The following is a 27,970-nucleotide window of genomic DNA, read 5'->3' on the forward strand; positions in this document are numbered from 1 at the left end:
TGTTCCACCTCTAAACCTACCTTCCCCACAGTTTAACACATGGAAGATAGAAGGGTAGAGAAACAGACCACCACCACCAGTCAATCCCCCTCCCCAGTCATTCATGTAAGAGCCTGCAGGCTCTGCATGGGAGCATGAAGGGAAGGAACAGAAATGAGGAAATACTTTTTCTACCTTGCAGAGAGATTCAGAGGAGCTTCAAAATTCACACACATATGAGCCTGGGGCAGAAATTAGAATGAAGAAACAGCATGCTAGAAGAAAACTCAGTGCCCTCCCCTTTCTCACCAGTTTGCAGAAGATGTTGACTTCTCACTGAAGTATTGCCTCCTACTCCCCTCTCTCATAATGTCTGTGGCTAGTAAGTGTCACACTCTAGCTATTTGGGGTCTACTACAATTTCCTAACCCGACGGGGTGGGTTTGTGAAGGGGGGAGGGCAGAAGGGAGAAGAGAAATGGGATATATTAGATTGAAAAGTATAGTACAGAGATGTACCATAAGTATCTTTCCACTCTGGCTAGCAGGCTTAGACCGCAGACTACTAGGTGTTGGGGGAAGAGACCAGGACAGGACTACTCAGTTCTGGTATGTGACTGTTAAAATGATTTGTACAGCCCATAGCACAATGTGGTTCTGGTCCATGACTAGGGGGTCCTCTGCACAATGGTAATGATACAAATAAGAATTACATGAAATGTTTGCTTATACAAACAACTATGGAAATATTTGCTTCTCCAGAATATTAAAGATTGAAGCAACACTCCTGGTATCACATTGATTTTATATTTATGTTATATACACACACTCTGGGTCAGATCCTGGCTTCCCACTCCATCCCCTTTCCATTGGCAGAGAATTGTCAAAGCACCAAGTATGGGCAAGAATGCATCGGTGATTCAGAGATGGCTTAGCAACCCATTCCTAGCAGGCTGTGCTCTGGCAATTCTGAAGCATGCTGTGCTCTGACAAGTCTGAGCCAATGGAATAGCTCCTAGAGCCTGCTGAAGTGGGGACAAGTTTGAACAGTCCTGATGCTGTTCTAACTTGCACCAGGGCCAAAATGGGTCCCAGCTGTTACCAGAACTAAAGTGGAGAGAGGAAGGGAACGTGGCAGAAAACCACCAACGTACCCACCCCCAGTTGCAGAGAGTGTAGATGAGTAACTGATCTGTGGAGCCCTTTGTTTTCAGTTTTTATTTTATTTAATTTTTCCTGGAATTTTATCTGTGTTTATTACTAAAACAACAAAAAATAGGTGAAAATCGGTGGAAAAAACAATTAATTTTTTTCTGGGTAAATATCAGGGTTTACTTTGGTGGACAGAAGGACAGGAGGAAAAAGTATTCAGTAGATTAATGCTTTCATGAATGGAATTCAATGGGGTTTGCTGCAAAATTAAAACAGAACTCAAAACACAATGCCACCTCTGAGTTTAATAAAACAATATCTCTCTAATCCCCAAGTAAAACTTTTCATTTGAACAAACAGTTGATTGTTGTAGACTTAGAACTATTAGCCTATATTTACATTTAATAATTGGACCACACCGTTTGCAGCGCATACACTCAACTTCATCCTTTTCTCCTGTTTTTTTTTTTTTCTTAACTTTTGAATACTTCCTTGTGTTCTGAAACATATTCGGATACATATTTTTGTTTTCTTCCGATTTTAGTGTGTCAGATCTTTAAACAGTTATCTGCTAACAGCTTGAAATGTGTACCTGGTGAGCATGAAATTCATCAGTATGTTCGGATGCGCATGCACATCAGAGCTTGCCATTGTGCCTGCTAGTTTATTGCACGTATATTCCAGACTAATACGTAGCCTTACTTCAACAGTCAGCTTTGCATATACATACAGACTAATGTATTATCGTAATACATAGATCTCATGCAACGTATTGTATTTTCCTAATAAAACAAAATAATTTTTATATATTTGAATGATACAAAAGTAGAATGAAAATGGGAGAAAATTGGTTTAAACTGAAAACGAAGGGACTTACTGATCTGTTAACTCTTCCAGGCCTTATTTAGGCAAAGAACTATTCCTAAACAACAGGATTTGTTTACTACAGTTCACAGTCTATTTGGAAGTGCTCAATAGAGGGTGACATGGTGTAGAGGTGAGTGCAAACAAGCAATATAGTTCAAAGGTGTATTGAAGTAGAACTAGGGTTGCCAACTAGGATGGTCCTGGAGTCTCAGGAATTAAAGATTAACCTTTAATTCAAGATTTTGCCATGTGGTGAAACCTCCGGGAATACATCCAACCAAAACTGGCAACCCTAAGTAGAATGTAAGATACTCCTGTGACCTGAAATGCATACCAGAATCTCCTTTTCCAAACAGAGCAGTGGGTAGATAATTCACTGGCCAGATTTTATCTAGGCAGCCTTAATTTGTGCCCCTTTACCTGTATGCAGGATAATCTTTAATTACTTGATCAGATGCTATTGTTTTCCACAAGACCCCTGCCTCATTAAGTGCACAGGAAGGACTTGCTCAGGGGAATGAATCCAGGTTCTGTAGTAAAGGAGATTGTTGTCTATAGGACCCCTGCTTCATTTGTTACAGAACTTTTAAGATATGTAGTGAATGAGGCAGATGATTGTAGGAAGGGAAAGGATGGTCTCATGGATAACGCAATTTAATGCTGCCCTGGATAACTTGATTAGATCTCTACTTCTGCCACCGAGTTCTCATGTGATGCTGGGCAAGTCACATAAACCGAACATTTCACAGAGGGGTCACTAACTCTGTATTCCTCATTTTCAGGTCCTTGTAATCTCAAATTGAGCATCCTAAGTGAGTGGACACTTTTGACCATGCTATCTTTGTGCCTCAACTCCTGTTTTGTAAAATGGGGATAATACCGTCCTCTCACCTCACGGGACTGTTGTCAATATTAATATTTGTGAAACACACTGATGCTATAGTGATGAGCACCAGATAAAAATTCATAAGGAAATTAAGAATTCTGTCTCCAGAGCAGGGCTTGATTAGTATAAAACATGGGGCCACATGCTGACTGATGGTAAAACAGAATATTTAATGGCTGCCCATTTAGTGATCATTGTCCATCCTGTGCTCTGAATGAGGCAGGGATTCTATGGAAAAAAATAGTATATGATCGTGTAATTTAAGACTAATATTGCATACGCAAAGGGCCAGATTAAGCTTGCACTGGCAACATAAACTCAGGCATTTCCTAACTTTTGAGTGCTTGATTTTGTAACCTTAATATTTTTAATGTAGTTTAGTGTGCAATTAAATTTAATTTAAGATGATACTTTATTCAATTTAGAAACCTGGTTTGTTTTTTCTCTAAAGCAGTGATGGCAAATATATTTACCCTCAAGTGGCTAAATGAAGACCATACTAGAGAAATTACAAAATTTCTTCAATGGACCCCTTTATTGGCAGTTTGTTTTAGGCAAATATCAGTAATGGAAAAACTGGCCCAAGCCTCAAATCATTCCCGAGGTGACCTGGATTTTGAAAATCTTTTAATTATGTTGTGAACTATGCCTAAACTTTTTAGAATGTCCCATTACCAATGTTGTGAGATTTAATTTATTTTGAGGTGGGCATCCAAAAGAATCCCAAGTGAGAAAAACCTAATGTGCGCACACACTATATTTCACTAACCCACTCTGCAGAACATTAAATGATACACAATCCCAGTACTGTACTTTGTCCTAAACAGTGCCTTCTCTTTGTTACACAGTCATCTAAATGAAGCAGGATAAACATCCCCTAAAAACTTGAAATGGCTATCACCATTACAGGTGAATATGAGGCAAGGCCTGCAACTCAGATTAAACTGATTAAGAGCTTTGTTTTGAAAAGCTGATATTCCAGTTGAATCCTGAAAAAGAAAATGCAGGTACTGTAACATGGGATTTAAGAAAATACTTCTAAAGCTAAAATAAGGAGATATGAAAATATCCTGTATCTACTACCAGGATGTCCCTTTTATAGGGTTGCCTTCCAGAATTTTACAACAACAACATACTCAATGAAAAAGATATCAGGAATAAATTCCTCGAAATAATTGGTTTTGGAATTCCTCCCTCACCTAAACCAGTTCCTTTTGGGGCCTAAATAACCTTTGGAAAATATTAGGTTATGAAAGTTAAAGGATTTTTTACACATTTCTTTTCAACAGTCATTGGATTTACTGGATAATTTCCACTGGCCATTTGTTTGGTTTGCCCATTACACCTGAGTGAGATTAGGTTAACAGGACTAGAACCAGATAAAATATAGATTAGAAAAGTGTCAGCTATTTTGTTCTAGGAAATCTTTCTTCAAACTACAGCCCTTCCTTTTCTCTTGTACCAGAAAAAATTCATGTAATTGCAAAGGTTTGCTTTTTTTTATTATTCCATTAACACTCTAAATTACAAATGTGGGAAGGAATTTTCTAGTTGAAAAAAATGTCACTATGCTTCTGCCTAAATAAGAAAGCATTAAACTTGACTTTTGTAATTTCAGAAGATTAGTTATTCCCTCTGATTATTTTTAAAATTTAGTCTAGTACACTCTTGAAGAGCATGGCTTCCTTGAAGGGAAGAGAAATTAACTTCAATTTTGATGGTGAATTTGTGTTTCATGCTCTAAACCACAGAGCTTTTCTAAAAATTATAGCAGGATACATGCTGTTTGCAGCAAACTTAATAGCCTTGAGAGGATGCACATAGAAAATTAAGTGTAGGTTGACTTGAAGACATATTTTTTTTGCATTCCAAAGGAACATTTATATCTTGTTATAAACTACTTATCCAAGAACAAAATTCATTTTAAGCGATAAAGAAAAAGTCAAATATTATTTAAAATGTAGTTGGGAAAAGTTGTTAACATTTTAAATACTGTACAGGAACAAAAAGCAACCCTAGCAATCCACCCTAATATAGCCTAGCAAATTGATTTAAATTAGATGTATTCAAAGGTTTTATCTGACAAGTGGCTAATATAAAATAGCATTCATCAGTTCTGTCCTTCACGTTAGCTTTTTATAACGTCTCTATCTGACTAGTAAGCCCATTTTATCTTCCCTCCTCCCTTTCCCTAGACTATTGAGTGGAAAGGGTTGCACAGATAAAACTCCAAAACAGATGGATGATCATCTTATTGTGGTGGAGAACAGAGACAAAGATAAGTCAGGTTTCAGAGTAACAGCCGTGTTAGTCTGTATTCACAAAAAGAAAAGGAGTACTAGTGGCACCTTAGAGACTAACCAATTTATTTGAGCATAAGCTTTCGTGAGCTACAGCTCACTTCATCGGATGCATTCCGTGCTGTAGCTCACGAAAGCTTATGCTCAAATAAATTAGTTAGTCTCTAAGGTGCCACAAGTACTCCTTTTCTTTTTAAAGATAAGCCAGTTTTAGAGCTACTTGTCCAAACCTCAGATTCAAAATTAGGATACTTGTAAATGTTTGCTGATGGCTGTTGAAATTAACTCTTCCTGGCAAGTTATTTACTATAAAAAATTAATTTTTCACAGTAGGAAAGATACAGTATGATTTTGTCAGCCCTGGTCTGGAAAGGAAACAGAGGAAAATATTCCAAAGCATGGACCAGTAGACAGGAAAATGGCAACATTCACAACTTGTTTAACAATGTTAGACATGTCTTCTTCTCTGTACTTTCTAGATGAAATCACATGAGACAGAGGTAGAATCTTCCATCCCATAGTGAATACCCAGTGATCAATCTTGTGGCAATGAGAATGTGGTTAAATGGAAAAAGCGGCTGTTTTGTCAGATCAATGAAAAGCAAATCAAGGGAGGCTTCATCTTAAAACAACAACAACAAAAATCTAGTCCTTAAATGGTTAATGTATCTGGTCATGAGAAAGATTTGCTTCTAATAGAGCAAATTTGGCCATGGAGCCCCCACTACCTCCACAAAACCTTGTTTACAAATGGGATCATTGCAACTCAAAATGAAGCATATTAATGGTAGTAAATGGGATTATAATTTCTTGTGCTTGCTCCAAGTTCTTCATTTGACTATCCTCAGCACCTTCACCCACCATATCAAAGGAGAAGAGGAAGAAATGCTGGACATGGTTTTAAAACACAGGTGGGAAACTTTTTGGCCCAAGGGCCACATCTGGGTATGGAAATTGTATCGCGAGCCATGAATGCTCACAAAATTGGGAGCTGGGGTGTGGGAGGGCTCCGGCTAAGGGCATGGGCTCTGGGGTGGGGCTAGGGATGAGGATGAGAAGTTGGGGATGCAACAGGGTACTCCGCTCTAGGATCGAGGGGTTCAGAGGGTGGGAGGAGGATCAGGGCTCGGGCAGGGGTTGGAGGGCGGGAGGGGGTCAGGTTCTGGGCAGTGCTTACCTCAAGCAGCTCCCAGAAACAGCGGCATGTCCTCCTTCCAGTTCCTACGCGGAGGTGCGGCCAGGCAGCTCTGCGCGCTGTCCTGTCCGCAGGCACCGCCTCTGCAGCTCCCGGCCAATGGGAGCTGCGGGAGCAGCACTTGGGGCGAGGGCAGTGTGCAGAGCCCCCTGGCTCCCCCTATGCGTAGGAGCCAGAGTGGTGATATATTGTTGCTTCTGAGAGACGTGTGGAGTGGGGCAAGACCAAGCTAGAGCGGGGCAAGCCCCAGACCCCCACTTCCCGGCAGGAGCTTGAGGGTCAGATTAAAATGTGCGGAGGGCCAGATGTGGCCCACGGGCCATAATTTGCCTACCTCTGTTTTAAAACAAGGTCAGTAAGCAACTGCATAGCTATTTTGTGTGCAATTACTGATTTGTATTCAAATGACCAGTTCCTTTGGCATGCACAATTATCTGATTTGCATATGCCATTATGGTAACTCTGCAGGACTAACAAAACAAAAACTTCAGACCAACAAATTGTAAAGCATATCCTGGCTCACATGATCAAAATATAGTACGGACTGAGGCACATGAGGATGATAGTGATCTTCCAATGGATGACTGCAAAGTGTCATTACAGATGGTGCAACTGAACCCTTTTAATTATTTTTTCCCTCCCTTGCTCTGCATCTGTATTGCTAGATTGAAAAGGATCATGGAGACAGAAGCTGGAGAAAGAATGCAAGCACATATATTAGAAACAGAAAAATAAAACCCAAGCCTAGGAAAGCCCTTAAGCATATACTTAAGTGCGGCCTAGACACCCAAATGGCTGACACCTTATGAATGTATATAGTATTTTATTATAATAATAAATTAGATGTAGAGGGATCCATGCAATAATGTTTATTAAGAGTGCAAACTTCAAGACAGCAACAGTAAGTTGTAATATTCACATGTTCTAAGGGGGGGTAGGAGTGGGGCCCCAAGGAGTTAAGTACACAAGATATTAATGTTTTTAAGCATACAGTAGGATTCCAGAATAGTGTAATTTAGTCTGGAAGATTAGTCAAAAAAAAAAAAAAAAGACACCAGACAGAAACAGCAAACCACTACACATCTACCTTTACGTGTGCTATTTATTAAGAGTTTAGGAGCACCTAGTGCAGAGATAAAAAAAAGCTGCCCATGCAGGTCATCACAGAATTCAAAAAGGACTATTATATAAAGGCATTTGTAGAACACTTAAACGGGATACCATTACTCTTGTGCAACTGACATCAATGTCTTTTTTTTTTTTTTTTTTTTTTAAGATTATGCTTGGTAGTGACAGTAAAAATAACTCTCAGAAAAAGGTCAGGAAACCAAAACTTTTGCATTGTTTCTCTCTGTTCCTGACAGCAATAAACACATTAAATTAGATGGTTTTATTTCTACTGTCATAATAAAGCAGCAATGAAGTTTGAGATTAGGCAACAGTTTAAGACAAAATCACTAATTCATTTAGTTAAGAAATTTGTGCACAAACCTGGGAAGCAAAACATGCACCCAGATAGTCAAAGAATTTTTCTGATACGCTGCAAGGAAACCGACAGGAGACAGGTTAATTATAGGATGCCGGTGATTTAACAAGTTTCTGTTTAGGGTATCTGGGAAACAAGATTAGTGCAAATGCTGAGAAAGTCTAGAAAGGTACAGTCTGCATATTGTTTTAAAGGAGTGGCCAGCAGATCAAACAGGTGGAAATACTACCTGGAAGTGGCTGCTCCTTCGAAGGAAAGAACTAAGGATTAAAGCCTCCCAATATAGAGGATGAGTAATGATCAAGCATGGCAGAAAGCATATCAGCCTTTGGAGGAACCTTATTTTATTTGAACTTCTTTTTAAATAAACCCAGCCAGCACTGTTGAGGCCTAATAACCATTAGAGTGTGTGTGAAGTTCATTCCATTAGCCGGTCTAGGGAAAAGTGAGTCATCTGCATTGTCCCATTTCATTTGAAGCATGCAGGGGGTTCAAAAAGTATAAAATTGTACACAGTTATGATAGACAGATATTATCTGTGTCACAGGCAAGCTTTAAACATGCTGTCCAAGCATCAGTGTTGCTCACATATTAGGAAAATGCACCCATTTTCATGGAAATCATAGCATCAGAGAACTGGAAGGGACCACAAGAGGCCATCTAGCCCAGTCCCCTGCACTCAAGGCAGGACTAAGACCATCCCTCACAGGTGTTTGTCCAACCTGCTCTTAAAAATCCCCAATGATGGAGATTCCACCACCTTCCTAGGCAATTTACTCCAGTGCTTAACCACTCTAACAGTTAGGAAGTTTTTCCTAATATCCAACCTAAACAGCCCTTGCTGCAATTTAAGCCCATTGCTTCTTGTCCTATCCTCAGAAGTTTAGAACAATAATTTTTCTCCCTCCTCCTTGTAACAACCTTTTATGTATTTGAAAAAAGTGTTATGTCCCCTCTTAGTCTTCTCTTCTGCAGACTAAAAAAAACCCAGTTTTTTCAATCTTCCCTCATAGGTCATGTATTTTAGACCTTTAATCATTTTTGTTTCTCTTCTCTGGACTTTCTCCAATCTGTCCACATCTTTCCTGAAATGTGGTGCCCAGAACTGGACACAATACTCCTATTGAGGCCTAATCAGCACAGAGTAGAGCAGAAGAATTACTTCTCATGTTTTGCTAACAATACTCCTGCTAATACATCCCAGAATATTTGCCTTTTTTTGCAACAGCATTACACTGTTGACTCATATTTAGCTTGTGATCCACTAGGACCCCCAGATCCCTTCCCGCAGTACTCCTTCCTAGGCAGTCTTTCCCGTTCTGTATGTGTGCAACTGATTGTTCCTTCCTAAGTGGAGTACTTTGCATTTGTCCTCATTGAATTTCATCCTATGTACTTCAGACCATTTCTCCAGTTTGTCCAGATCATTTTGTATTTTAATTCTATCCTCCAAAGCACTGCCAACCCCTCCCAGCTTGGTATCATCCACAAAACTTTATAAGTGTACTCTCTATGTCATTATCTAAATCACTGATGAAGACATTGAACAGAAGCACACCCAGAACCGATCCCTGCAGGACCCTACTCGTTACGCCCTTCCAGCATGACTGTGAACCACTGAGAACTACTCTCTGGGAAGGATTTTCCAACCAGTTATGAACCACCTTATAGTAGCTCCATCTAAGTTGTACTTCCCTAGTTTGTTTATGAGAAAGTCAGGCTAGACAGTATCAAAAGCTTTACTAAGAAGTCAAGATATACCATATCTACCGCTTCCCCCCCCCCATCCACAATGCTTGTTACCCTGTCAAAGAAAGCTATCAGGTTGGTTTGACACAATTTATTCTTGACAAATCCATGCTGCCTGTTACTTATCACCTTATTATCTTCTAGGTGATGGAAATGGATCGCTTAATTATTTGCTCCATTATCTTTCCGGGTACAGAAGTTAAGCTAACTGGTCTGTAATTCCCTGGGTTGTCCTTATTTCCCTTTTTATCGATGGGCATTATGTGTTATAATTATGTCTAATTGTACAGCATTCAAATATTCCTGTTTACATGTGTATTTAAAAGAAATATAATAAAACTGCAAATATTTAAAGTACAGAGTATGCAGATTAATTTTCAGTGGACAAATTTCCTCTGCAGCTTTGACAGTATCAGGGGTCATTTACTGCTAGTGCAAACTGAATTCATTAACAAATTGCTAGCTAATGAACAGTTAGTATATTTATTGTTTTTGTTAACCAAATTAAGGTTAGTTGATCTAATTAGCAACTTTCCTATTTTAGTAGATCTACGTAATAAAAATCACGTTGAATCCAATTTCTAAAACCAACTTACCGCCAGTATTAATCTTTCTTTCCTAACAGATTCTTTGGCAGTGACAAGCAGAAATTTTAAACCCATGTACAAAGGCAAATCACATATCCAAAATGCAGAAAGTTATCCTATTACTGTGATGATTTCTAATTTTCTAACACAAAAGCCATCTAGATCACTGCTTCTCTTCTAAGCCACATCATACAACTGACTGAATGAATGAGAAATCAAGGATACGTGACCCCAAAAAAGAGGGCTGTACTTAACCATTACTATTTGATCACTCAGCAGCAGCAAAACTAACTAAGAATTTTCCCTCATTCTCAAATTAAATATTTTTCATGATAAATTACTATTTTATGGGAATCAGGGAGAAGTACTAATTGAAATTTATGTTGTATGCAATATTGCTACTGCTTCTCATCAAAATAAATAAAACGCGGTATATTACTTTTTAAATGTTGACTGAATAAGTAGCATAGTAGCAAATGTATCTTTTACAAAGAGATATGAATAATTTAGAGGGCAAATAATTTTCAAATTAAAATTAACACCATTAAGAAGCAAACAGGTCTTGTGCATTATCTGAGGATATCTAGAGAACGTCTATCATTTTGCTAACCACTCAACAGATGTTACCATTGATCCATACAAATTGAAGGTACGAGAACATTTATCTTGCATAGAAAGAGAAATTGTGCATTCAGAAAAAGGTATTAATTAGGTATTTTATCACCTGCCCGTTCATTTACATGTAGTGCTTGTTAATTCTGTCCCCAATGCAATATTTTATTAGTCAGGAAAAAACAGTAGTCCACCGTCTGCTAAAACAGAATGATATGTTAAAATCACACACACAAGAGCAGTGTGACTGTATGAACAATGGTTCTGAATCAAATACAGGTTTTACTTACCTTCATATGTTTCTAATATATGTACGGTGTCACCTATTTGTAAGGAAAGTTCATCTGCTCCCCTTGCATCATAATTATAGAAAGCTAGAAAGAGAGAATACTGTTATTAGCACACAGAAAAACAGCATAATTTTCAAGCTACTGATTTTTACTTCTACAAGGAATTTTCCTCCAGGGCAGATTGGAAGAGGCCCTGGAGGTTTTTCGCCTTCCTCTGTAGCATGGGGCACGGGTCACTTGCTGGAGGATTCTCTGCTCCTTGAAGTCTTTAAACTACGATTTGAGGACTTCAGTAGCACAGATATAGGTGTGAGGTTTTTTGCAGGAGTGGTGGGTGAAATTCTGTGGCCTGCGTTCTGCAGGAGGTCAGACTAGATGATCATAATGGTCCCTTCTGACCTAAATATCTATGAATCTATGAAAGTGACTTTACACCACAGTCAACCTCTTGACCCAATATTTTATACTGGCTTTATATATCTTCAGTACTATTCTAATCTACTACTTCTTCAAATCATAAGACAGACCGAAAAAAAAAAGCCACAAGTCATCTTTGTAGAACTGTAACATTTCACCCAGTTTCTAACATCACAAATTCAAAACATCACAAATATTTTTGCAATTATGTCTCAGATTTGTTATTTGAAGCAATACATTACTGTAAATATAATTTCCGATTTGCTTTTTTTCATAAAAATATGTACATCCTAACAAAATATGTAAAATACTTTGTGTTAGCTTCATGAGGTTTTGTAATTATGGTAACTACCATATATACTCGATCATAAGCTGGTTCGTTTATAAACCGACCCCCCCCCCCAAGATGGATAAGTAAAAATGGTAAAAACTTTCATAAGCCGACCCTATATTTCAGGGTGTTGGCAAACTTCGGCTCCTGGCCCATCAGGATAAGCCGCTGGTGGGTCAGGACATTTTGTTTACCTGGAGCGTTCGCAGGCACAGAGCCCCTCAGCTCCCTCTGGCCACAGTTTGCTGTTCCCAGCCAATGGGAGCTGCGGGAAGTATTAGATATTCAATGATTTCATAGAGTTTAAAATCACCAAATTTTGGTGTAGACCTGTTTATAAGCTGACCCCCGCTCTTTGATGTGTCACTTTTTTACCAAAAATATTCGGCTTATGAATGAGTATATACAGTATATTATTTTGTACTTCATTGTCATCTTTATAACAGCTTTATTTAGATACACTTGTAAACTGTTTAGAAAGCTTGATTTATGAATTTTAAAACAAAGCACCTTAATATTACTAAAATACTAATGGACAATCCGTGTCTCAGGCCACACACTAACAAACTACGCTTTTATTGCATCAATACTATATCCTAAAAACAAAAACCAGGATTAAATAATTGTGCATACAAATTAGGCACATTCATTATTAGCAAAAGGTTAGTTATGAAAAGCAGAGGGTATGAAATTTTGAGTTAAATACCTTAACCCTCACCTGATTTGCGAGAAAAAGCCAGTATCCCTGATTCTATTCAGGTTCTTACACTTCACCCATCACTGGTATCAGATTGTCTGACAGCAGACCAATGTTGCCCTATAATTACCACTAATCCAGAAGATTTGTCAAACAATAAAAAGGAAACATGTATGTGCATACAGTGAAGTGTTGGGTTTTTTTAAAATCTGCTCATGTAAGCCCGACTTGGACTTAAAAAAAAAAAAATTACCAGGAGTGTTTGTTTTCACAGAAATTTCCAACAGTCCCAGATAATTGTACCTAACATGGCAGATTACAGTAAATGGTGAAGTGCAGTATCCAAGTATTCACTTGCCCTCAACGTTCAATTGACAGCGTCTTTGGTCACACAATTCACCATAAGCAATAAGGGACTAGCTGAATGGAGACTTAGTGCTCGGCAAACTGAAGCGTGAATCTACCTCGTTCTACTTTGCCACACACTAAATGGCCACGTGGATCCTGCTACCATACGCTAAAAGTTCCATAATGCACTCATGGAACTTTTATTACATGGAAGCAAGGCAACACAGCCACTTCAGTGCACAGCAAGCTACAGCGCTGTATATTCACACCACAACTTGCCATGCACTAAATTAGTAGAGATGTCCATGCTATATTCAGTGTAAACAGTTGACAGTCGTATAAAAATAATTGATACAAGAAAAAAAAAGGGATTGCTAGTGCAGAAGTTCTCTCAAATCATATTAGACTACAAATACATCTAAATATATTCTGGTAATACTTTCATTTATTGGACCTCCTTGTGTACTGTAATCACTCTGACAAGTCAAGAACCTCTCCCCCCTCCATATAAATCAGTAGTTTCTCAAATGAATTTCGTATTTTACTGTCTGCATTTAAAAATTAACAAAATGGCATCATAAACCTATACAATTCATTAGCATAGGATTAGCCTATTGTAACTGCATTCTTAGGTCTATCTGATTCTTGGGTGGACTAATTAAAACTCTAAACCAAGAATCCAAGCAATTATATTAAACATAACCCACAATTTTATCCAGATTCAAGCCTCACAGTGCATTGGACAGAGTGAATCTCAGGGGAAAAGAGAGGAGCTCTAGGTCATTGGTCTACAAGTGATGTCTGGGTAAGATTGAACGTTCTTCTAAAAACTATGCTCTAGGAATTATTTTGGGGAAGTTCTATGGTCTGTGTCATATAGGAGGTCAGACAAGAGGGTCACAATGGTCCCTTCTGGCCTTCAAACCTATGAATACCAGCAGTACAGAAAATTATGCAAAAAATTATAAATGTTTGCAAAGAAATTCCATAAATATGAAGTGATAAAGATACACAAGCCATGTAAATGCATCAATGTCAATTTAATGTCATTTTATTATAATTTGTGAACTCCAGCTAGTAGTTTACTATAAACAGTTGCAGGATACATAGGTGGGCTGTAGGATTCTAAAGTCTCTGCCCAGTAAAACACCAATGAACCCTGTACCTGTGCAAGTGTATACCCAGATTTATCTTACAAAAAATTGTACAAGCTATGCACCTACAGACCCTGATAAAAAATGTCCCTAAAATGAACACTGGAAGTTAACTGCTGTACATTGCTGAGGCCCAAGGGCACTGCTGAGCTTCACATGACTGCATGAATACATTGTTCATTATCTGCTGGACCTCATTCCTGTCTGACGAGTAATTTCAGAAAGATTAATTGTTTTGATCAGATGTACAGTGGCAAGATGTTCCAATGACAACTCAAAGAAAAAAATTCAGAAACACAATTAAGTAAAACATGACTTTACATCAATTATTTAGAAATTATAGTAGGTTTTTTGAAGTGCTAGCTGACAAAACGAGTGAAGTCTTTTAAGCTGTGATTTTCTGAAATAAGATCGCCCCCCGTTTTTGTTTTGTTTTTTCTTAGCAAAACTTGAAATAAAATAGTTGAACCGTTGTTGTTTTGCGTTAAACTAGGGATTCCAACAAGAATACATTTCAGACATCTGGCATCTCTGTGAATTCCACGATAGAGCGATCTTGTAGAACAATGCATCCCATGCAACAGATATGGTTTCAAAAGTTGTAGGAGGCCCAATAGCTACCAAAGTGAATACAGCAGCTTTATCAAACAACACTGTTGCTCAACATGGTAGCGTCATGACTGAGGATATTTCAAGAACAATTGCTTTCAAAACTCATGTTAAAAATTCCCTACTTAGCAATACAAAGTGAAGAAGCAACCTACATCATTGGTGAAGAACAGAGTCTAGGGTATGAGAATTCTGTATCCAATAGTTCCCTTCAGGAAGGCTTACTATTTTATAAAGCTGTGCTGGGACACACACAACAGGGGAAAGTTCATTTAAGACATTTCAGGAGGTAAAAATTTCAGTATGTGCCAGGATTACTTTTCTGCAATCACATGGATTGTGCCATAACCAAGACAGGTAAGAATAAAGCCTGGTCACACAGATCCAAAACATTGAACTTCATGCCTCAGGGCTTTATTTCACACACTGCCAAGATCATGCTTTTAAGAAAATGCCTGAAAACCTGCGCCAAATTCTTGATTAAGCTGTTAAAATACAGAACTTTATTCAAGACTGAATGCTCAAGCTCTCTCATTGCTCTATTATAGCTAAGATTCCCTTCAACAAAACCAGCAAATGTAAGGAATTTGATAATCATGATAAAATGACAAAGGCCAGGCTCCTCATATGGCTTCACAGCCCTAGACTCCAAATATGAAAAGAGTGTGTGCTCCCCAAGGGGACAATCTGTTTAGACTACCTTTTTAGAGCCCTTCAGAGCTTGCCAGCATCAAAGCCCTTATTCCCCCTTTTTTTAATTTTTAATATGAGTATCCCATTGGCATGAATCTTATTGCTCCGACTGTTTTCCTTAATCATTTCTGAAAGAATCAAAACATGTTTTTCACAGCAGTCAGCCATTTATCACCCTGTCTCTGTTAGCTTCCAGATACACTGTTTCAAGAAACAAGTCTAACTGTTGACAATAAAGTTCTTAATTACCCTTTGAGATTTTGATATATTCTTCTTTTTTTTTTTTTTAAGTTCCACTTTGATACATTCAGAGGAGCCCAATACGGGTTGCTTTCTCAACTGTCCCATTGGACACCTTTTGTTCTGTGAAAGGCGGACTTTAGAGTTAGCAAATGAAATGCTAACAACATATAAATCAACAACATAAAATATAAAACCGAGCAAATAAGGAACAGCAGACATGACACCTATTAGAGGACTCTGAAGGAATACAAGAGATTGTTTAAGGTAACAAAATAAAATGTTTCAATAGAACTGTCACAAAAATAAATTGCAGACTTTTACTGGAAACTAAGCACTTCAGCAGTATTTAATGTAAACTTTAGGGAACAGTATGGTTCTACTAACCCCAAAAACCAGACAATTTAATTTAACCTTACATAAAATTTTCACTTTTTCATTAAAAAGAGAAACCTCTGCTAAATATTTGAAGTGGAGCACTTTAAAAACATAATTGCAATTCAGCAAAAGTATTCCAAGAAAAAACATTAACACTAATTTTTTGAACGGTACTGAACAGTGAAATGTTAACAATGAGTACACATCTTGTTTCCTAAACAGCAGAAAAAGGGACACTATTTGATTATGAACCATCAGAAATTTTCCAGTTTACCTGTGTTCCCAGATTTGTACAGCCCAATAGCATATTTTTAAGGCTTAGGTGTCTAACATTTAAAACTCCTAAATTAAAGTGACCTGCTTTTCAGATCTGCTGAGCACTCGTGTAGCTCTGACTGAAATCAAAAGGATTTGTGGGTGCTCAGCATCTCTAAGATAAAGATGTCCTGATATTTTTCCCTTTGGAAAATTTTTGTCTTGATATTTTTCCCTTGGGCTTAACCATAGGCACCCAAGTCTAAAACCTTTGGATCAAATGTTTTCCTTTACCCATCTAAATTAGACACATCCTGACTACCCATTTCTCAGGCATCTCAACTAAACAATGTTAATAGGACATAAAGCACATGTGGATAGGAATGAAAGACATTAAAACCACGTCTTCTCTCTCATGCAAGTGAATTCTCTGCTCATGAAAAGTGTCAACTGGCAGTCCTGTAAAATGAATTATTCTGTTTAGCTACTGATATTACAGAGGAAGAAGCACTGCAATCCATCCCATCCTTCCCTGCCAATATGCTCAACTCAACCTGACAGGACCACCTCCAGGCCTGAACACAGCTCTGCCTAGATCCTGATTCAGTTCTTCATCTCTCTGAGATGCAGAATGAGAGTAATAATTAGTGCTGATTGATTTGAACACTCATCTAATAGGCAACCTCCTGTGATGACCAACTACTTTCACAGAGGACACTGAAGAGTCATCAGATAGTAACTGTCCGTCACATCATCATTGATGCGGGCTGAATAAGGAGCAATGACCTATGAGTATTGTACAAAAAGGATGAAATTAAAAATCACTTTAAAACAAGCATGTGAAAATGTACCTGTAGCATGCAATTCAGCCAGGTTTTCTACTTGCAGTAGCGCTAACAGGGAGTAAGATAAACATCTAAAATAACTGAAAAGAACGTTTACCAAGCACTATGGTTACAAAGCAAGATTTGGTAAAAAGCACTCCACATAAGGGATCTAAAACACACTACAAAAGGATTTTAAAATGTACATTCGAAAAGCTGCCAAGCGTCAAAAGATTCCCCTGCAGAACAGATACTTAATCTAAGTCAGTGGTTCTCAACCAGGGGTATCTGTACCCCTGGAGTACTTAGAGGTCTTCCAGGGGGTACATCAACTCATCTAGTTATGTGCCTAGTTTTACACAGGCTACATAAAAGCACTAGTGAAGTCAGTACAAACTAAAATTTCATACAATGACTTGTTTATAGTGCTCTATATACTATACACTGAAATAGAAGCACAATATTTATATCCCAATTGATTTATTTTATAATTATATGGTAAAAATGAGAAAGTAATAGTGTGCTATGACACTTGTATTTTTGTGTCTGATTTTGTAAGCAAGTAGTTTTTAAGTGCGGTGAAACTTGGGGATACAAAAGACAAATAAGACTCCTGCAAGGGGTACAGTACGCTGGAAAGGTTGAGAACCACTGATCTGAGTGGCTGGACACAGTCTGAGGACAGATTTTTATGTACAGTAAGAGAAACAACGCTGTTCTATTTACTATACTCATTAACATTTTATCCATCGCACTAAAGTTATTTATTATGAGAAAAGACAAAAAACTCTTCTGATTAACAAGATACGAGCCCAGGATATTTGAAAGTCACTTTGGGTCAAGGCCATCCAAAGGACTTGGCTGGGAAAAACATACCAAAGGAGTCAGGAGTGACGTTAGAAATCCAGTATTCAGGTGAGAGGAAACAAGAAAACGAGCAATTTGTGGCCTCTAGCTCTAGGTACAAGAGCACATGGCATCATATTGATGATGTGAGGGAAACAGAGCTTAACTCATAGGAAGAAACTTGAACTAAAAACCAGTTAGTTACCCCCTAAACCTCCCCCAAAAATCTGGGGGGACAGCATTTGAAATGTACAATCCTCACTTGGACCAACAATGGACGGACACCAATCTTGCCTGAGCAGGGAAGCCTTTTTGGAAGGAATACAAGCTGGATCCTGTACAGTTCCAGGCAGAGAGGACTATTAGCCTTTGTATTCATGACAAGGATGAAGAGAGACAATTATTATTTGAAGTCTGTGGCCTGAGCTATAACTATCTAGAAGGCTAAAAACGTCTTTTATAATTGTGTCTATAAACAAAGTTAACATGCAGAAACATACACCTTGTTTTCAAAGGTACTGAGCACCCATAGCTCTTATTGATGTCATCTGGAGTTGCAGGTGCTCAGCACCTTTGCAAATAAGGCCTGTGTTTTCTAGAATGACCATATTACGAATATTCTCAAATACTGACTTGCAGCAGATAGCTCATAGCCCATTTCCAGTGTACTACTAAATGTATCCACTGCTGAAACTGAAGATAGCAAACCTTATCAAAATAGGAACAGCACGTCACAATTTTAGAGGACACAATGATGAATAAGAACTGCTCCTGTTCTTGAGATCTGCATTAACAAGAACAGTTCCAGATGGATTTAATAATTTTCCATTACCTAGTTGATATGGATCTGCCTGTGGGCTGAAGAGCATTCAGTGAATATGACAAACTACCCCAGTGGATCTGAGAGCTTCAGTTATATGATTTAATGAACCACGCAACTATGGTAAGGGAACAGTAAACAAAATGAACTAAAGTCAAAAGGACAGAGAATGCCCTCCAAGCATCTCTTATATTATTGTGTGTGAATGGGTAAAAAATATCTGTTTTTAAATATGCATTTCAATTGAAATGGCACTTCCTTTTCTTCATCAGTGCCTGTTTTCAGAAATAATGACACAGTGACCCTATTCCAGCAAACCCCACCTTCTCCCCCACACCACCAGAAACCAGGCTTGAATAAGTACTCAAGTGTTAGAACCAAAAGATTAGCATGGGCATAAAGAGACTATTTTCTCAACTCTGGGAGGAGAAAAAGGAACGAACAACAAATTGGGTGATACTGTAATTACACACACACACACACAAATCAATTCTTTGTTAAAAAACACCTTAAAAATCACATTCATTAATCCGTGCATAATAGAAAAATGAGAAGTGCAACATGGAAGAATTGGAGCAAGGTGTATATGGGGAAAGGAACAAAAAACAAAAGTAATCAGTGAGAATCTCAGTATATACTGAAAGGACATTTCTCCCAATGGTTGAATGCAAAGGTATCCTAATATACCTCAAGATGTTAGGGTACTATATGTTCCCACGTTAGCTTTACACTTAAAAACCAACACCCATTTGTTTTTTAGCTTCAGGAAGACACAAATATATTTAATCGCCACCACCCTTCCTTCACATCTTAAAGACAAGGCACGAAGGGTATGTCTACACAGCAAAGAAAAACCCACAGCTGGCCTGGTCCAGCCCACTCGAGCTCATGGGACTCAGGCTGCTATGTAGACATACCCATGGAGATTGTAACTTTATCTTTCCATAAAAGTGAAACACAACTGAAAGCAGGCAAGAACTTACTACTACAGTTGATGGCTTTCATACACCCATTTGTACACCCACCATTCTACTCATCATTCTCTTAAAATTAGTGTTCACTTACACCACTACCACTAGACAAGCTTCAAAATAAAGTCTAGTGATAAAATATGCCCTGGAATAGAAAAAAGTTACTTCTACAGTACATCCAATAAAGTGATCCTACTCATTATCCTGTGGTCAAGTAGACTCTGCAGATATCCATGATCCTCAGCAGCTGCCTTTCAATAACTGAAGTCAGACAATTTGGCACATTTCTTCATTCCAGGTTTGGGCTGGGATTTCCAAAAGGAGCTTAAGGGAGTTAGGCACCTAAATCACATTGAAATCCAATAGAATTAGGGCAGTTAATTCCATTAGGTTCTTCTCAAAATTTAAGCCTTAAAAAATAAACCAGAAAAGAGGCAGAAAAAAGGGAGAGAGGATACTTATTTTCTAGTCAAGCTGCTTTCTTGTTCTCTCTGTATTTACTACATTAATAAGTCCATGTCTACATTAAAAAGTTACATTGACCATCATAAACTGCTGAAATTACATCCCTTGTGCATGTTCACACAACACTCCTTGTGTCGGTGGAGACCATCCACAGTTGGTGTTCTAACATTGACAGAGAGAGCAGTTCCCCGTGGGTAGCTATCCCACTGTTTAAATCATCATCTTCTCCCACTATGAGTTCTGGGAATGGATCACAATGTATCATGGGGGCGGGATCCAGCCCTCGTGACGCAGTTTTCTCCATCCAATAATTCCAAGGGCTTCCAACTGCATTTCACACTGGTTTTCAACAGCCCCTGTAATGTGCCCTTTGTGCCCGCCATCTCTATCTGAAAGCATGGATCCTGAACTGCTCACCAGTCTTGTGATAAGTGTTATGGACACAAATGCGGCCGATCCTTCAGTATTTCATGAGATGTAAATCTGAACAGGAATCTGTGCTGCCTGCCCTGTTGTGTGCCATGGAAAGAAACCATTCAAGATTGATGCTGGCATTCAAGAGCAGCTGCACACATTAGACTGTCGCTATTGGGCTCAGGAAACAAGCACCAAGTGCTGAGATCGCATTGTGATGCGGGTACGGGGGATGATGAGCAGCGGCTGCACAAAAATGCATATGCACAAAGCCACCTTCCTTGAAATCTGTGTGGAGCTCGCCCCTGCCCTGCAGTGCAAAGACACCAAAATGAGAGCTGCCCTAATGGTGGAAAAGCAAGTGGTGACCACTGTGAGGAAGCTGGTAACTCCAGACTGCTACCAGTCAGTCACAAATCAGTCTGGAGTTGGGAAGTCCACGATGGGGGTTGTGGTGACCATTAATCGTCTCCTGGTATGAAGGACTGTAACTCTGAACAATGTGCGGGGCAATAGCTTGCATGTATATCCCAATTTTGGCCTCAGACCATCTTGCGATGGAGCACATTAACATACAGGACTGCTTCTCTATGGTATTGCAGGTGCTGGTGGATCACCAGGGTTGTTTCACTGACACCAACGCGGGGTAGTCAGAGAAGGTCCATGACACATGCATCTTCAGGAATACTGGCCTGTATAGAAACCTGCATGCAGGGACTTTCTCTCCAGACCAGAAGATTCCAATAGGGGATGTGGAAATGCCCATAATGATCCTGGGAGACCCAGCCTATCCCTTACTCCTGTGGCTCATGAAGTCATACAGCGGAAATCTTCACTGCAGCAAGGAGCACGTCAAAAGGTGCAGAATGACTGTAGAATGTGTGTTTGGCAGATTAAAAGGGTCACTGGTGCTGCCTTTTTGGCAGGTGAGACCTCAATGAGGAAAAAATTCCCATGGTCATAGCAGCCTGCTGTGCTCTGCGTAACATTGGTGAAACCAAAGGGGAAAGTTTCCGCAGGGGTAGAGCATTGCGATGGACCATTTTCCACAAGTAGCGGGCGACTGAAGCTGAAATCACACAACTGTGGATAACTGAAGATGCAAGGGTGCATCTCCTGTATGCGTGCAGCTTTAGACCAGGTCCGTATGCTGCTCGCCTGTGTCCTGCTTTGGTTCCTCCAGAAGTACTTACCAATTGATGCGGCAAAGTTTCCTACAATGAGGCAAGAAACAAAGCAGCTCAGCCAAGGAACCTTCGGCAGAGGATTGCAGAGTATCTGCAGGAACGTTTCCTAGAGATCTCTGTAGAAAATCCCTGGGAGATCTTGGTGTGCATTAACGAACTCTTACACAGGGCCCCACTGCATAGCTGCACCGCAGAATACAAAGTAGATGCAAACAGTACCTAGTGTTATTAATTTCGATTCCTTCTCCCACATGCACCATGTAGCAAAATAAAGGACACCTCTACCTCACGTAACCATGCGCTATCAAAGAAAAATGAGTACTTACTAGAGTTCCCCTCTCCTGCTTCCGGCACACCAGAGCCAGACTTCTGGGACTCCTAAGTCAAAAAGTTGTCCTGGCTCGCCACGCCACCAAACAAGCCTGTCTCCTGTCCCACATCCTCCTCCAACTCGACCTCCTCATCCACCACTTCGTCCTCGGGGTTTACTCTGCTGGCCGTTGCCTCCAATCCCCCCGAAGTATCCATGGGGCTCTTGGCAGTAGAGGTGGGGTTGCCACCAAGGATGGTGTGCAGGTCCTTGTAGAAACAGCATGTTTTTGGTGCCACACCAGAGCGACAATTGGCGACCCTTGCATTCTGGTACAGCTGCCTCAGCTCCTTTATCTTAGCACGGCACCGCTGAATGTTCCTTTCATGCCTCTTCTCATCCATGCCACGAGCAATCTGCTCGTAGAGGTCAACGTTCCTATGGCTGAATCAGAGCTGTGCCGCCACAGCCTCCTCTCCCCACAGACCCAACAGATCCATCAACTCCGGTGTACGAAAGCCAACATGGTCAGCTGGGAAGATGTGATATTAGGTGTCCACACCAAGCAAACAGGAAGTGGAATTTCAAAAATTCCCAGGGTTTTAAAGGGGATGGGGCACATGCCTGTGTACTTGGCTGCATAGGAGAAGAGTAGAAACTGCTTACCAGAACAGTCATGATGGGCAGGCCGCATGTGACAAGAATAGGCGAAGCGAAACACAAAGCTGTTTAGTCCAGCTAGATAAAAAGCAAGACATTCCCGGACATCCACAATATTAATGCACTGTTATTCCAGGGAAGAGTGCAGCTTAGGGACAAACACAGGTAAATACACCACCTGATTCAGATGAAACTGAGAGACCACTTTGAATAAAAACTTGGGATGTAGTCACAGCATTACCCTGTCCTGGGAGAACTGAGTGTAAGGTGGCCCAACTATAAGGGCCTGCAACTCATATCTCCTTCTTCCTGAAGTGATGGCCATCAGAAGCCTAGTTTTCTGAGAAAGGAGGGCATAGGCTCAAATGGAGGGCCCATCAGAACTGCCAGAAGCATGTTTAGATCCCACAAGGGAACCAGTTCTCGGACTGGAGAATATAAATGGAGAAGCTCCTTCAGAAATCTCATCACCATGGCATTGGAAAAAACTAACTTTCCATGAGTTGGGGGATGGAATGCTGGTATCACTGCCAAATGCACTCTCAGCAAACTGAGTGCAAGGCCCGATTTCTGAAGATGTAGCAGGTACTCCAAGATGGATGGAAGCCCCTGTTGGTTGGATCCTGTGGGCCAAGAACCATACTTTGGTAAGTAGGCTGACCTAGTGGAGAACTTCCTACCATTGAGTAGGACTCAGACAGCCACTGAGCACTGCTCCTCCTCTTCATTAAGCCATGAAACTGTCACACTGTAAGGTGCAAGGAACTGATCACAGGATGGAGGGTGAGGCCCTGATCCTGAGTGACCAGATCAGGATGGAGAGGAAGTGGTATGGGAGGTTGAGCCAACAGAGCAAGGAGGTCTGGGAACCAACACTGCCTCAGCCATGCTGCAGCAATGAGGATGAGTTTGGCCCTATCTGCCTTGAGCTAGAGGCTGACCTGTGGAATGATTGGAATGGGGGGGAAGGTGTAGAGAAGGGCCAACTGCCAGCTATAGTAGAAGGCATTGGAGAGAGAGCCCAGGCTGAGGGCCCTCGAGAGCAGAATAGTAGAGACTTCCTGTTTTCCCTTATCACAAATAAGTTGATCGCGGGGATGCCCCACATTGCAAAGACAAGCCAGAGAACACTCTCCTTCAAGGATCATTTGTGGCTTAGAGAGAAAACCCTGCTGAAATGATCCACAAGATGATTTTGCAACCCCAGCAAATTGATTGCTATTGGAGTGAAGTCTTCTTCGATGCAAAATTGCCACTGGTTGACTGCCTGCAGGTAGAGTAACCTGGAAAGCACCCCCTCTTGCTTGTCCACATAATAAACATGGTGGTATTACCAGTGAGTATGCAAACTATTGTGTGTCTGATGTGGTCTTGGAAGGCACAACATGCATTGTTGATGGCCCAGAGTTCCAACACGCTGATATGGAGTGAGGCTTCCTGTTCCAACCACAGGCTCTGCACTCTCAACGAGTCCAGATGCACCCCCCAACCCACAGGGGAAGTGTCATAACCACTGTCTTGGTAGGAGAGGACTGAGTGAAAGGGAACCCTTGGCACACTTGCATGGGGACTCCCACCTAGGGAATCTAGGACTGGTGGAGGAAGATGAAACAACCCATCCAGAGGACGTAGGGCAGGGCAATAAACTGTCCTGAGCCACATCTGAAGGGGATGAAGTGCAACCTGGCCAACTAGACCACCTGCACACATACAGACATGTGGCTCAAAAGGCTCAGACACATAAGAAGTGTCATAGACAGCTGGGATTGCAGACTGAGGCAGAGCTGATGAATTGCCTGGGAGTGGTCAATCAACAGGAGTGCTCTTGACCTTGTGGAGTCTAGCAGGATCCCAGTGAACTCAATTTTTTCAGTGGGGGCCAAGGTTGCTTTGCTATGTTTAACCTCAGTCTCAGATGGTCAAACAAATGCCATGTGGGGTAGACATGGTCAAGAACCTTCTCTCTGGAGCACGCATCAGCAACAAGTCATCCAGGTATGCGAAGATGTGAATTACCTTCCTCCTGAGATATGCATGACCACCACCATACATCTGGTGAAGCTTTGGCGGGCTGAAGAGAAGCCAGATGGGAGAATATACTGAAAGTGGCGTTCCCCTACCACAAAATATAGAAGCTTTCTATTGGCTCAGCACAATGGCCACGTGAAAGTAAAGTGTCCTGAACGTCCAGAGCAGCAAATGAGTTGTTCTGAGACATCAGGGGAGAAGGAGGGAGATAGCCAAGAGAGTGACCACTCAATCTCATGAACTTGATAAATTTGTTGAGGCTGCGAAGGTTGAGAATAGGTCTCATCCCATCCTTTTGGTATCAGGAAGTACCGGGAATAAAAGCCGTGGCCCTGGTATTCCGGTAGAACATCCTCCACCACTCACAACTTCAACAGAGAGCTGACCTGCTCAATAAGCAGTGTCTTGTGAGAGGAGTCCTTGAAGAGGGACGGGGAAGGAGAACGGAAAGGGGGTGTGGATAGGAACTGGACTGCATAGCCTGATCTGAGTCTAGGAACTAGCTGTCAGAGGTAATCAAGTCCCATGTATCGTAAAAGCAGGCCAGCCTGTCTCCAAAAGGATGGGGGGAACAGAGAAGGGGGAGAAATGACTGGAACAGTGCTCTGGACAAAGGAGTAAAAATGGACACTTGGTCTGCGCCAAGGAAAGATGTGAGGACTGTCCCAAGCTCGAGCCTGACTGCTTCCTCATGTGGGATCTCTCCCTCTTTCTAACGTAATCCCATCAATTCGGGGGAGGAAGGTTGAGCAAAGAAATGCTGCAGGCAAGATTATCGCTGCTGTTGTGCCTCACAGTGGCGTCTTTGCACAGATGGCATATACACTCCGAAGGACCTCCAGGCTCTGGAATCCTTGAAGGTGTTATCCATCTTGTCCAAGAACAAGACTCAGCCATCAAGGGGAAAGTCCTCACTGGCTTGCTGCACATCTATAGCAATACCAGAGTTTTACAACTACCTCATAGTTACCGCTGAGACCATGACCCTGGCTGCAGTGTTCACAATGTCAAGGGCAGGCTGCAGCTTCCATTTCCCTACTCAATCCTGCCTCTAAGGGTTTTATACTCAACATCAGCAACTTATCTGCTCCTGCCTTCCTCCTCCTCTTGGCTACAAGAATCTGTCTCCTCCCCTAACTCTTATCTTCAGGTGTATAAAGTAACCCACCAGGTTTCAAAAGCTCCCATGCTGGCAGTCTGTCGCTTTCTCCACCTCCTTGTAACAACATGGTGGAGGCAGGAGACAGCCCTAATAGTAGCTCATCTCCACTGCTGCAGATATATCTAACATTAACCTCACAGAGGCTGGAAGGGCAGGGTTTGAGGATGCACTATTCTGACAATACCTCTTAATGTATGTGATAGAAGGACTTGCGGAAACCATTTTTTAAATTTCTATTTAGTAAAAGCACTCATCTGAAAACTCTAGGCTAGCACAGTGCCAACTCTTGACACTCCAGAAAAGCCAGACTGCACGGACTCTGGGGCTGGACTGCAGCCTGATTTGGAAGGACGGGGATCCAACCACTTGCCAATTAGCTGAAAGTGTCAATTTCCCCCACTCATACACACACTGGGTGCAACTAAGCCCCACTTAGCCCCAGCTAGCCCCTCTTTACATGCCATTCAGGGGATGAAACAACTGAACTCTTCCTCTCTGACACAGAAGCTTGGCAAGCTAGGTAACTGTAGTTCTAACACCAGTACACTTTGCAGTCTTCCCTTTATGTGGCTGCACAAAATCCAGTGCCAAGAAAATCTGGCTACATCAGTGTAAGGTCTTTGTAAAAAAGACAATTTTAGCTCCTTTAGATGATGGGAGATGCCTGAAACACCAACCCCCTACAAGTTTTTCTCTCCCCATTGCAGCAGGTCTCTATTGAAGTGAATACAATTTTGCAAGAAGCATGGCTTTTGCTAAGTATTTCTATACCAGTGCAGTAGTGAGTTTAATGTGCTAGCTATATTTTAATAGTCATTTCAATTGACTATAAAAATACAGCTCTGCATAATAAAGCTGCTGTTGCACTACTGCAGAAATACTTAGCAAAAAAATGGCCCCTGCAAGATGCTACTCACTGCAATAGGGCAGGGCAAAAAGCCCAGAGCAAGAGGGGAAAAAAGGGGTGGTGGCAGCAAGAAATTTGCATTTTCCTTCTGTCAGTCTTTTTCCACAGACAGAAAATCAACCAAGTCCTACATTGATTTTTTCAAGAGGCCATAGTATATTCATTTTTGTTTAAGTTCTTCAGAGATCAAACCTTATTACATTTATCTTTACTTTCAATTACCTTACATACAGGCCCCAGTCCCTGAGGCTCCCATGCTCCTGCAGCAAGAACTGCAGAGAAAGAGCAGAGATACATGCAGAAGTCAAATAGTCCCCCAGGAACTTACTCTCCCCTGTTAAGAACAATTGCCAAAGAGAAAAATTACTGCAAACAACTATAGCTTGTCCCACCAATATTTTCTCTCCTACACTACAGTCAGCCAGCTGCATAAATATGAACTATGTGTTTTGTTTCTGAGGTTTTCTATACACAGAAATTAATATAAGATTCAAATATGTAAGCAAGCCAAACAGTATTGCAGGCATAAAAGAGAAAAGCAGCATTTTGGGGTGGGGGGGGAAAACAGGAGGAAAATTGTTTTACTCGAATCAATAAGAAGTCACATGACTTATGTAGCTTTCAGAACAGCAACAGAACAGACTCAGCTTGGAAGCAAACCCAAACAAAGAGCTACTGTATGCCTTAGTCAAGGCTTCAAAGCCCCACACTCTGGTAATCAATCTTTTTTTTCTTACAAAGGCGTTTCCCTACGGTGATGTTACAATTTTTCAGGGCTAAAAAACTGCCTCTTCCCCATTTAAGGAAGGCCTTTGAACCAATATAAAATGATATGTCCATTCTGAAGGAAATGGAGAAGGGAAATTGGTACAGTATGTTTAGTAACTCAATCAAATATAACTATTTCCAGCGTCCGCAACACTTTACTGCAAGGTTAACCTACACTTACAGTTGTAGCACCCATTTGATAATTTAATACAAATTAACTTATTCGACATATGATTTCTAATTGATCATTCTAATCAAAATACATTTAATACGGGGCTTTGTCAAAAATGATAACTCTATGATGATGAATACAAATATTATAATTTTCCTATAAATATTTACTGAATGCTATATTACCAGTAAACTGAATCCTACACTTTGCTC

The 27,970-nt window shown here is 40.5% G+C and overlaps 1 protein-coding gene across 3 annotated transcripts in view; it reads right to left on the reverse strand.

Annotated features, from left to right (window-relative positions):
- DOCK1 (dedicator of cytokinesis 1) overlaps nucleotides 1-27,970 on the reverse strand; it is a 551,011-nt gene that overhangs the window by 496,529 nt on the left and 26,512 nt on the right. For all 3 annotated transcript variants that reach the window (XM_073354059.2, XM_073354058.2, XM_078853851.1), the window contains exon 2: nucleotides 11,103-11,186. In XM_073354059.2, coding sequence (XP_073210160.1) covers nucleotides 11,103-11,186 — 84 coding nt within the window. The remainder of the gene's footprint in view (nucleotides 1-11,102; nucleotides 11,187-27,970) is intronic.

This window comes from Lepidochelys kempii, chromosome 7 (genome assembly GCF_965140285.1).
Source record: "Lepidochelys kempii isolate rLepKem1 chromosome 7, rLepKem1.hap1, whole genome shotgun sequence".
In the NCBI taxonomy this organism is placed as follows: Eukaryota; Metazoa; Chordata; order Testudines; family Cheloniidae; genus Lepidochelys; species Lepidochelys kempii.